This window comes from Neoarius graeffei, chromosome 4 (assembly GCF_027579695.1).
Source record: "Neoarius graeffei isolate fNeoGra1 chromosome 4, fNeoGra1.pri, whole genome shotgun sequence".
In the NCBI taxonomy this organism is placed as follows: Eukaryota; Metazoa; Chordata; class Actinopteri; order Siluriformes; family Ariidae; genus Neoarius; species Neoarius graeffei.
The window spans coordinates 69,822,528-69,835,535 of record NC_083572.1 but is presented as its reverse complement, the minus strand read 5'-3'; the positions used below and the strand labels follow the sequence as shown (position 1 = coordinate 69,835,535).

At 43.2% G+C, this 13,008-nt stretch overlaps 1 protein-coding gene across 8 annotated transcripts in view; it reads left to right on the top strand.

Moving 5' to 3' along the window:
- The first annotated feature begins 6,705 nt into the window (after window positions 1-6,705).
- Window positions 6,706-13,008, top strand: part of cadpsb (Ca2+-dependent activator protein for secretion b) — a 168,885-nt gene continuing 162,582 nt past the window's right edge. For all 8 annotated transcript variants that reach the window (XM_060918307.1, XM_060918306.1, XM_060918301.1 and 5 more), the window contains exon 1: window positions 6,706-7,044. In XM_060918307.1, the coding sequence (XP_060774290.1) occupies window positions 6,706-7,044 (339 nt within the window). The remainder of the gene's footprint in view (window positions 7,045-13,008) is intronic.

Below are 13,008 nucleotides of genomic sequence, written 5' to 3'. Positions count from 1 at the left end.
ACTGGAGTTCCCTCCACTCTAGTCAGCCTAAAAATCAGACTATCTTTTCATAGCCACATTGTTTATCAATCTATCGATCCATCTATCTTCTATACCCCTTTATCTGTTAGGGTTGTGGAGGAAGCTGGAGCCAATCCTAGCTGGCTTCAGGCAAGAGGCAGGGTACACCCTGGGTAGGTCAGTCTATCACAGGGCTAACACAGAGACAAACAATCATTCACACTCACATTCATACCTATGGGCAATTTAGAGTAACCAGTTGACCAAATCCACTTGTGTTTGGACTGTGAGGAAACCAGAGAACCAGAGGAAACTCTTCTTCGGCAGTCCATCGATTTCGATGATGACTGCATTGTGAGGATTATAACTGGCATGCTTGGAGGTGGGCTGTTAGGCCTGCTCTCGAGGGGCAAAAGCGTCCACATCGGTGACATTGAAAAGGTGTCTGATTTGGTAGAGTATGTTGATTGTTGTGCCGTTTCTGATAGGCATCCTTTCTTCTGTTTTCTATGTTCTCTATGGTTTTATAGACAGTCTGCCTCCACTTCTTCCTGTCTTCTGCATCTTTCTCCTATGTGCCAGGGTTGATTTCACAGGCTTTCAGGTGTCATTTCAGAATGTCTTTGAATCGAAGTTTCTGTCCATCCTGTGATCGCCTTCCTTGCGCGAGCTCTCCGTATAGCACCATCTTCGGCAAGCATGTTTTCGGCATTCGCTTCATGTGTCCTGCCCATCTCAGTTGTGAGGCAGTAACGAGTGCCTCTGCACTGATGGATTCTACTCTCTTCAGGACTTCAACGTCAGGGATCTTGTCTTGCCATTTGACGCGCTGGAGTTGGTGTAGGTGTCGCAGCTGAGTTCTTGTTAATTTTTGCAAGTGTTTTTTGTACAGTATCATGCTCTCAGTCGAGTAAAGCAGGGCAGGTAGTATGGCTGTGTTGTACACCTTGATTTTTGTGGCCAGTTTGATGTCATGTCGAGACCAAAGTCTTTTGTGGAGAGATCCGAAAGCTTTGTTGGCTGCCTGGATGCATCGATCCACTTCAAGGTCTGAGGAACACAAGTTTGTCGCAGCACTTCCTAGATAGATGAATGAGTCTGTATTCTTCAGAGCTGCTCCGTTGACTGTTATGCATGGTTGAGTTGCCAGTGGATCATTCAGGGGAGGTGGTTAGTATAGCAGTTCAGTCTTTGAGATGTTGATTTTTAGGCCAAACAGGCTTACAGCACTTGAAAAGCGATCCACAATCTCCTGCATATGGTTAGGGTCATTTGCTATGAGAGCTGAGTCATCTGCATAGAGCAATTCCCAAATACAAGCTTCCCAGGTCTTGGTGGAGGCTTTCAGACAGGCAAGGTTGAAGAGTTTGCCATCCATGCGGGTTCTGATGTAGACTCCTCTTCTGAGATCAATGGCCATTGTCTCCAGGACAGCTGACAGGTACAAGGTGAAAAGTGTTGGCGCTAGTACGCATCCTTGTTTCACTCCATGCCTAATTTCAAAGCTGTCGCTTGTGTCACCTCCAATAGACACTTTGCCAGTCATTCCTTCATGGAAGAATCTCACCACTGTAATCAGCTTGGGTGGGCAGCCGTAGACCTCAAGCACTTTCCAGAGTGTTTCTCTGTCAACGGTGTCAAACGCTTTGGAGAAGTCAACAAACACGATGTAAAGTGGCTGATGTTGCTCAATTGCTTTCTCCTGTAGCTGTCTCAGAGTAAAAATCATATTGATTGTAGATCTTCCAGCTCTGAATCCACACTGGCTCTCTGGTAGCACTTGCTCTGACAGGGTCTTCAGTCGGTTCAGTATGATCTTAGCAAGAATTTTTCCAGCACTGGACAAAAGTGAAATTCCTCGATGGTTGCCACATTCACATCTTTCTCCCTTCTTCTTGTATATGGTGATAATGAGAGCATCTTTGAAGTCCTGGGGTAGAATTTCTTTCTCCCAGCAAGCACTGAGTTGCTTCAAGAGTTCTCTTCTCAAGTTTTGTCCACCATGCTTTAAAATGTCAGCAGGGATGCTGTCTTGTCCAGGGACCTTGCGACTTCTTGTTGTTTTCAGGGCTTTATTCACTTCCTCAAGAGCAATTGGAGGGCATAGGTCCTCTCTGATGGGTCTCCTTTCAAGTTGACTGCATGCCGTGTCACTAGCTGATCCTTCGTGGTTGTGTAGGTTTTCAAAATGTTCTTTCCAGCATTCTATGATGTCCTTGAGATCAGTGCAGAGCTTGGGTCCATCAGCCGTCTTCACTGGGGCAATAGCATTGGTTCTCAGACTATAGACTGCTTTAAGCTCAGAGAAGAGACCCTGGGTATCATTCCGGTCAGCCATTTCTTGCAATTCTGCAGTTTTCCTTGTTCACCATTCATCCTTCATTCTCTGAGTTTCATGCTGTACATCAGGTTTTGCTTCTTTGAAGGCTTGTGCACTTCTCTCAGTGTTCTCAGCAGGTGGATATAAATGGAGTCTCTGTTTGTTTTGCAGTAGTTCTTGTATCTGCTCATTGTGCTCTTGGAACCAGTCTTGAGTGACTATCTTGGGGTGTCCTAGTACCTCAGATGTTGAATTGTGGATGTTGTCTTTCAGCCATTTCCAGTGGTCCTCAATGTTCTCTGAGTTTGTTGGTAGTTCAGTGTCTTGTAGTGCAGCTGTGATTGCAGAGGCCAGTCTCTGTTGTTGGGCCATGTTGTCTAGTTGTTTTATATCCAGCTTTTTCTGTGTTGTCGGGGGTGTCCTTCATCTATGCAAAGTCAGCTGAAGCCTCAGCTGTGAGTGGACAAGGTAGTGGTCTGTTGAGCATTCTGCTCCTCGAAGTGCCTTTGTTGAAAGAACTTCAGACAGATTTTCCTTCTGAGTCACTACATAATCAAGCAGGTGGAAATGCTTAGATCTTGGATGCATCCAGGTATAGTAGTTTTTGTCAGGTTGGCAGAAGAAAGTATTGGTGATACTTAGGTTGCGCTCCACGCATCAAGAGCTCTCCATTAGCATTATTGTTTCCCTTGCCAAACTTCCCAATGATGCCTTCGTAGGTTGCATGGTCCTTTCCAACATGTGCGTTGAAGTCTCCAACATGTGCGTTGAAGTAGTTTGTCAGCTGCAGGCACGCTGTCAACAACAGATGTTAAGGATTCGTAAAAGGCATCCTTGTCCTCTTCAGAGTGTGTCATTGTTGGGGCATAGGCACAAAGAAGGGTCAGGTAGTGTTCATCTCCAATGGGAACTCAAAGGCTCATGATTCGTTCAGAGATTCCAGTTGGCAGGCTAGGCAGCTTTTGAGCAATCTTGTTGGAAACTGCAAAAGCTACACCTGCATCTTTTCTCCCTTCTGATTTTCCAATCCAGTAGATGGTGTGAGATCATTCTTGAATCTGTCCTTGCCCAGCATTCCTAGTCTCTTGGAGTGCCGTTATGTCAATCTTGTATTTCTCAAGTTCATGTGCTATGAGTGCTATCCTTCGGGGCGGGTGTCATTGTCCAACATGGTCCAAACGTTCCATGTGGCCACAGTAAGTTTTTTCATCTTGTATTTTCGACTGCTGAGATGGAGACCTGCTGGCTGCGGTATGCCAGCCAGGTGGATTTCTGGGTAAACCTTGTTTACCCCACCTTTTCTAGGGGAGTCCCCTTTGGGGGCAGGCAATGCTGTCCCTAAATAGGGCTGCCTGGTCACCCACACTGCTGCCTCAATCCTGCTGTTACCCAGACTTCAGCTGGACTGTGACCTTCAAAAGTGGGCAGCCTGTGTGCAGACCTCCCGCTAGTAGCTCCTGGGATTTAAGTGCCTTGCTCAATGGTATTTCAGTCATTCCTGCTGGTCAACAGAATCAAACTATGACCTTGTGGTTCCAAAGCTGCTTCTTTAACCATTAGGCCATGGTTTCCCTGACTATTTTCTACATTGCATTTACTGTAGAGGGCAATACATTTTCCATATTTATGCTCAGATCACTAAATAACCTGGCATGTGTGTGTGTGTGTGTGTGTGTGTGTGTGTGTGTGTGTGTGTGTGTGTGTGTGTGTGTGTGTGTGTGTTCACTCATTCACTGCACTCACTTGTGAAATATGTTCACCACTTGAAGATAAACTTCATATCTTTGTGCCACCATGAATATCCAATATCATCTATCTATCTATCTATCTATCTATCTATCTATCTATCTATCTATCTATCTATCTATCTATCTATCTATCTATCTATCTATCTATTCATTCATTCTTGTGCTATACATAAGGAATTAAACACGATAGTGTATGCTGTCATAGGAAAATAATAAATGATGATTATCACTGATGATCAATCATCAAGTTGTTTAGTTTTTGTTAAACCAGTAATCAAATAGCAAAAACAAATGGGGGGGGGGGGGAGAAGCATTGTAGTGCAGTGGTTAGCACTGTCACCTCACAACAAGTAAGTTCCAGGTTCAAGCATGCCAGTTAGAAGCCTTTCTGTGTGCAGTTTGCATATTCTCCCCATGCCTGCATGGGTTTCCTCTGGGTATTCTGGTTTCCTCACAGTCCAAAGACAAGTGGATCAGGTCAACTGGCTACTTTGAATTGACCATAGGTGTAAGTGTGAATAGCTACTTGTCTCTCTGTGTTAGCCCCACGACAGACTGCCAACATGTACAGGGTGTACCTCACCTCTCGCCCCAGGTCAGCTGGGATTGGCTCCAGCTCACCCGCAACCGCAATGGATAAGCAGTGTAGATAATGGATGGATGGATGGATGGATGGATGGATGGATGGATGGATGGATGGATGGATGGATGGATGGATAGGGTGGCATGGTGGTGTAATGGTTAGCACTGTCACCTCACAGCAAGAAGGTTCTGGGTTTGAGCCCAGTGGCTGGCAAGGGCCTTTCTGTGTGGAGTTTGCATGTTCTCCCCGTGTCTGTGTGGCTTTCCTCCAGGTGCTCCGGTTTCCCCCACAGTTTAAAGACATGCCGGTTAGGCTAATTGGTGGCTCTAAATTGACCGTAGGTGTGAATGTGAGTGTGAATGGTTTGTCTCTGTGTCAGCCCTGCGATGACCTGGTGACTTGTCCAGGGTGTACCCCGCCTCTTGCCCATAGTCAGTTGGGATAGGCTCCAGCTTGCCTGCAACTCTGTAGAACAGGATAAGCAGCTGCAGATAATGGATGGATTGATGGAAATAAAAATGGGCTGTTCATCATTAAACAAAATCTACACTATTGATACAATTTTATGGACTGTTTGTCAGTTTCACTGGGTGAAACTTGCCAAGAGTGTGTGGTACATTTATGAGTGATTTTGATATCAATGTCACATTTCACATTTGACCAATTTTGTATTTACTTTTGAGGGCAAACATTTTACATATTTATGCTCAGATCACTATTAATAACCTGGCATGTTGCTCTGTGTGTGTGTGTGTGTGTGTGTGTGTGTGTGTGTGTGTGTGTGTGTGTGTGTGTGTGTGAGAGAGAGAGAGAGAGAGAGAGAGAGAGAGAGAGAGAGAGAGAGAGAATTGGAGGGGGAGCAGATGAGACACCATATGTGGAGAAGGAAGAGCAAAAACGCACACTGAGATAATAAAGGTTGTCGCTTGGCCTATTTTTTTTAGATATAAATTTTAAATTCCACAAATGAAATTACCTTTTCCAATTGTGATAACCTTTAAAATGAAGTACCTTAAGTAAATTGAAGTGATTCTGTGTGCTAGGCCTGTGATTCTGTGTGTGTCATCCTTCCATATGGTATATAATTTGGACAATATTCTAATCCAGCTGGCTGCCACACCGTCTAACCTTAGAATGACCTTTAGAAATGTCACTTTACCCACAAAGGCAGACATTGTATTGTATTGTATTGTATTGTATTGTATTGTATTGTATTGTATTGTATTGTATTGTATTGTATTGTATTGTATTGTGCCGTATAAAAAGTATCTTCACCGACAGGGAAAATATGGAACTTTCTTGTATTAGATTGTGGTACATGTTCAGGTGTAACAGCGCCATTTCGGTTTGTATTTGAAAGCATGACCTTGTTTACTGATTTCTATCTGCCCTTAGAATAAACAATGCGCGACGTAAATACATTTACCTGGTCGTCAAAAACAAAACAAAACCCTGTCGACCTGTTATAGCAAATTAATGCCAGTTGCTTGCAGCAGCAATTCGCCTTTCACGTCCAGAGATAATAACCTAATGAATACTTTTACTGGCTGGCTTTAATTCAGTCTGTGTGTCTAAGAACACACTGCTTTAATAACGGTCTAAATTCACTCTTCCCCATTCAGACAGCGCGCTTTCTGACAGCGACAAACCTGCAGCGCGTTCAGCACCACGGACAGCTGCTCGGCAGGAAGTGGCCGTCGGAGCTCGCTCATTTCATTGAGAGAGATCTGCTGCGCTCGGCCCCGCCTGCGCGCCCCCGCCACTGCCTCGCGCGCACTCTCTCTCCCACAACTCCGGCGCCCCCCCCTCCACTTCTGCACGCCGTGATTGGCTAACCGGAGCCACGGCAGGGCGCGTCAGCATCGTCGCTCTGCCCGTGCGGAAAGATTGCGGTGTCTGTCTCATCCGGTGTCCGCTGCTTGTTCGTTGGGACATAAGACTCTCTACCGCTCCGCAGTTCAGTCCACTACTTCACCAATAAGCTGAACTCTGGTTTTACTCTTCAGCAGGGTGTCGTTTTATCTTTTCAGTCGAGTGCCTGCATCGAAGCAAAAATGTTGGATCCGTCATCCAGCGAAGAGGAATCGGACGGGATAGTAGAGGAGGAAAGCAAAGAGACGCTGGCGCCGCAGTCTGGAGGTTCTCGCGTGTCGCCGAGCAGAGGCAGCGAGAGCACGGAGCGACTGCAGCCTGGGGGCCGAGGGAGCAGCGCGCGCCCCAGCAGCCCGAGCCCGTCTGCGGCCAGCGAGCACGAGAAGGAGGACGTCGAGAAGCTGCAGCGGGAGGAAGAGGAGAGGAAGAAGCGCCTGCAGCTCTACGTCTTCGTCATGCGATGCATCGCGTATCCGTTCAACGCCAAGCAGCCGACCGACATGGCGAGGAGGCAGCTCAAGGTAAGAGAACGAAAGCAAAGGTGCAGCCTCCTTTCATCTCACCTTGATGAGCACATGCTTGTCTTTTATTGCTAACATAACTAACAAGCTTCTTGGTTCAGGACATACTGGCACTGTTTATAATCGAATAAATCAGTATATATATATATATATATATATATATATATATATATATATATATATATATATATATATATATATATATATAAGGTAGCGCATAAGCAATGATAAACGTATGAGGTCACACCACAGACCGCTGTTTTGTGGGACAAGTGGGGGGAGATGTGTGAACACATGGGACTAACGGGACTGCAGATTCACAAAGATTCTGGCATTTGGGATTCAGATGCTAGGCTGAGAGTGACCCTAAAAAGCAGCCCGTCCCACATCAGTGAAAGCACAAGACAGCTTGCAGTTATGTGCTTATTCCCCGAAAGAGCGACGGAGCGGCTGGACCCAAATAAAGTGCTGTCTTGGCCTCAGGGGAGTCACGTGATCCATGAGCTCTCGGAGTGGGCTGATCAGAGTCTACAAGCTATTCCCAAACTTGCTTACTGCTTTTTTAAATTGTATCCCAAAATAGGCTACTGCACCTTGTATGCCAAAAGATGGTGTACTACTTAGACAAACCAGGTTATGTTTTGGAGCTAGCTCCATCATGTTTCTCCACATTGGCACTTACAGTACATATGCCAGCATGACCTTAGGTGTCAGATGTTAATATGTGATCGTATGCATTTTTCCTCAGAGCATAGTCTTGAATCTAAAACCATGAAACTTTAAATAAAGGTCATGCAGTGGACCCAAATTATACCACTACTCTGCATGATACTCTGTATTGGGCCCTTTAGTTGCAGCTGTAATGCTGCCCCCCCATCCTGACACAGGAACCCACAGAATTTGCAGACAGTTTAATTTTCAAGGTTGAAGCAACGAATTTTGCATTTAAACCAAGTCTATTTTAGTGTTTCTACCATCCAACACCCATTTCATGTCTTTCTGTGTTTGCCTGTTTTCCATGTAAATCTTTTCCTTTTTTCAAATACAGAACAACCAAATTATTTGCTCACTGATCTATATTTGCTCAGTGATTTGCTCTGCTCTTCTCTTATCTGAACAGAGATTACATTTTTTTATCACCCAGCTATTATTTTTCTTTCTTCCTTTCCTCCAGAGCCATTGGTATTAGTGTAAAGCTTCAGGCTATTGATCACAGTATGCTGCAGTGTTTCATACTGTTTCCACTCTTTGTATCTGATCCTGATCTTGCATGGGTGCACTACAGCTCCCATCTAATTCCCCTCAGTTATTGATCGAGGTTGATCATTTACAATTTACAACAAGCTCTTAACAGTTTGAGGTCACGAGCCATCTCCAGTCACTGGCAGATAATTAAAATCAGTTGTTTGATCTTTATTTCAGTATAACCCTTCAAATAACTATGGCTCCATATTCATGTAGTTGATTGCATATGAGCAACCACTGTAGTCTATATGAAATGTTTGTAGGAGGACATTTATGGTCCTAATTATACAACCCCGATTCCAAAAAAGTTGGGACAAAGTACAAATTGTAAATAAAAATGGAATGTAATAATTTACAAATCTCAAAAACTGATATTGTATTCACAATAGAACATAGACAACATATCAAATGTCGAAAGTGAGAAATTTTGAAATTTCATGCCAAATATTGGCTCATTTGAAATTTCATGACAGCAACACATCTCAAAAAAGTTGGGACAGGGGCAATAAGAGGCTGGAAAAGTGAAAGGTACAAAAAAGGAACAGCTGGAGGACCAAATTGCAACTCATTAGGTCAATTGGCAATAGGTCATTAACATGACTGGGTATAAAAAGAGCATCTTGGAGTGGCAGCGGCTCTCAGAAGTAAAGATGGGAAGAGGATCACCAATCCCCCTAATTCTGCGCCGACAAATAGTGGAGCAATATCAGAAAGGAGTTCGACAGTGTAAAATTGCAAAGAGTTTGAACATATCATCATCTACAGTGCATAATATCATCAAAAGATTCAGAGAATCTGGAAGAATCTCTGTGCGTAAGGGTCAAGGCCGGAAAACCATACTGGGTGCCCGTGATCTTCGGGCCCTTAGACGGCACTGCATCACATACAGTACAGGCATGCTTCTGTATTGGAAATCACAAAATGGGCTCAGGAATATTTCCAGAGAACATTATCTGTGAACACAATTCACCGTGCCATCCGCCGTTGCCAGCTAAAACTCTATAGTTCAAAGAAGAAGCTGTATCTAAACATGATACAGAAACGCAGACGTCTTCTCTGGGCCAAGGCTCATTTAAAATGGACTGTGGCAAAGTGGAAAACTGTTCTGTGGTCAGACAAATCAAAATGTGAAGTTCTTTATGGAAATCAGGGACGCCGTGTCATTCGGACTAAAGAGGAGAAGGACGACCCAAGTTGTTATCAGCGCTCAGTTCAGAAGCCTGCATCTCTGATGGTATGGGGTTGTATTGGTGCATGTGGCATGGGCAGCTTACACATCTGGAAAGACACCACCATCAATGCTGAAAGGTATATCCAGATTCTAGAGCAACATATGCTCCCATCCAGACGACGTCTCTTTCAGGGAAGACCTTGCATTTTCCAGCATGACAATGCCAAACCACATACTGCATCAATTACAGCATCATGACTGCATAGAAGAAGGGTCCGGGTACTGAACTGGCCAGCCTGCAGTCCAGATCTTTCACCCATAGAAAACATTTGGCGCATCATAAAACCGAAGATATGACAAAAAAGACCTAAGACAGTTGAGCAACTAGAATCCTACATTAGACAAGAATGGGTTAACATTCCTATCCCTAAACTTGAGCAACTTGTCTCCTCAGTTCCCAGACATTTACAGACTGTTGTAAAGAGAAAAGGGGATGTCTCACAGTGGTAAACATGGCCTTGTCCCAACTTTTTTGAGATGTGTTGTTGTCATGAAATTTAAAATCACCTAATTTTTCTCTTTAAATGATACATTTTCTCAGTTTAAACATTTGATACGTCATCTATGTTCTATTCTGAATAAAATATGGAATTTTGAAAATTCCACATCATTGCATTCCGTTTTTATTTACAATTTGTACTTTGTCCCAACTTTTTTGGAATCGGGGTTGTAGTATCAAGCTGACAACATTATGTCTCAAATACAATGACACAATATGAAAAGCACATATTAGTCCTGAGTAGTATAATGTGAACTTTGACCATTTTACTTTCATGCAAGAAATGAGGCTCTGATTCTCCCATTGGGACTCAGTTGAGTTTAGTGAGTCATGGCTGGTGATATTTGGGTCATAGAAATTACTTGTAGTGTTGAATCACTGCTGTGGTCCTTAAAGTACAAAAGAGACATTTCAGTCATTCACCCTGCAATCTGAATCATTCCCATGAAGGACATGCATCAAGTACAAAGAGTAAAGGACTAATAGCTCAGCTAATGTATGCTTTAAATATCATACAATTGAATTTAGAGTAAGGTCGATATTACTAGCTAGAAGGATTCAGTTTGTTCCTTTTTAGATTTGGCTAAGTACATTTCCAGGTCACCAATTTGCTGTAATCACAGACACATTCGGATTTGCCATGCCTAGTAGCAGGCATAAATATTTAACTGAAATTAATGAAAAATATTGTTAATTATTATCATGAATAGCATTGTGAAAAAATTACTTATTGTTGAGTAGTCATCTCTAATGGTGTTCTTTTTATAGAAAAAAACATGAAGGTTATTCAGAAAGAAAAAAATGGTGCAATCAATAAAATGTCATTAATCATGTCATTTCATTAAATATTAAGGCTTGGATCATTTAGTATTGCATAATAATTTAAGGTGTACAGTATGTTAAATGAAGACATCGCATCTGACCTGGAGTTTTGATTTACAGCACTTAAATTTTGTAAATGGACGCAATATACAAAACTATTCAGTTTTACAACTCTCATCTCATCTCATTATCTCTAGCCGCTTTATCCTGTTCTACAGGGTCGCAGGCAAGCTGGAGCCTATCCCAGCTGACTACGGGCGAAAGGCGGGGTACACCCTGGACAAGTCGCCAGGTCATCACAGGGCTGACACATAGACACAGACAACCATTCACACTCACATTCACACCTATGGTCAATTTAGAGTCACCAGTTAACCTAACCTGCATGTCTTTGGACTGTTGGGGAAACCGGAGCACCCGGAGGAAACCCACGCAGACACGGGGAGAACATGCAAACTCCACACAGAAAGCCCCTCACCAGCCACAGGGCTCGAACCCAGACCTTCTTGCTGTGAGGCGACAGCGCTAACCACTACACCACTGTGCCGCCGTTTTACAACTCCATTTCTTCTTCTTCTTCTTCCTCTTATTATTATTATTCCATTTATTATATTTTAAAAATCTTTGAAGACATTCATGGTAAAAATATTATTAGAGTTTTGTTTAATTCCCTTTCTTTTCACCTAATTGATATCCTGTTGCTCGACAAGACAGGATTGTGGAGAAATTTGAGCCTGGTTAAGAGTTCTGTAGGTACAGTAAATAAGCTCAACATACAGTGGTGCTTGAAAGTTTGTGAACCCTTTAGAATTTTCTATATTTCTGCATAAATATGACCTAAAACATCATCAGATTTTCACACAAGTCCTAAAAGTAGATAAAGAGAACCCAGTTAAACAAATGAGACAAAAATATTATACTTGGTCATTTATTTAATGAGGAAAATGATCCAATATTACATATCTGTGAGTGGCAAAAGTATGTGAACCTCTAGGATTAGCAGTTAATTTGAAGGTGAAATTAGAGTCAGGTGTTTTCAATCAATGGGATGACAATCAGGTGTGAGTGGGCACCCTGTTTTATTTAAAGAACAGGGATCTATCAAAGTCTGATCTTCACAACATATTTTTGTGGAAGTGTATCATGGCACGAACAAAGGAGATTTCTGAGGACCTCAGAAGAAACGTTGTTGATGCTCATCAGGCTGGTAAAGGTTACAAAACCATCTCCAAAGAGTTTGGACTCCACCAATCCACAGTCAGACAGATTGTGTACAAATGGAGGAAATTCAAGACCACTGTTACCCTCCCCAGGAGTGGTCGACCAACAAAGATCACTCCAAGAGCAAGGCATGTAATAGTTGGCAAGGTCACAAAGGACCCCAGGGTAACTTCTAAGCAACTGAAGGCCTCACTCACAGTGGCTAATGTTAATGTTCATGAGTCCACCATCAGGAGAACACTGAACAACAATGGTGTGCATGGCAGGGTTGCAAGAAGAAAGCCACTGATCTCCAAAAAGAACATTGTTGCTTGTCTGCAGTTTGCTAAAGATCACAAAGACAAGCCAGAAGGCTATTGGAAAAATGTTTTGTGGACAGATGAGACCAAAATAGAACTTTTTGGTTGAAGTGAGAAGCGTTATGTTTGGAGAAAGGAAAACACTGCATTCCAAAATAAGAACCCTATCCCATCTGTGAAACATGGTGGTGATAGTATCATGGTTTGGGCCGGTTTTGCTGCATCTGGACCGGGACAGCTTGCCATCATTGATGGAACAATGAATTCTGAATTATACCAGCGAATTCTAAAGGAAAATGTCAGGACATCTGTCCATGAACTGAATCTCAAGAGAAGGTGGGTCATGCAGCAAGACAACAATCCTAAGCACACAAGTCATTCTACCAAAGAATGGTTAAAGAAGAATAAAGTTAATGTTTTGGAATGGCCAAGTCAAAGTCCTGACCTTAATCCAATCGAAATGTTGTGGAAGGACCTGAAGCGAGCAGTTCATTTGAGGAAACCCACCAACATCCCAGAGTTGAAGCTGTTCTGTACGGAGGAATGGGCTAAAATTCCTCCAAGCCAGTGTGCAGGACTGATCAACAGTTACCGCAAACGTTCAGTTGCATTTATTGCTGCACAAGGGGGTCACACCAGATACTGAA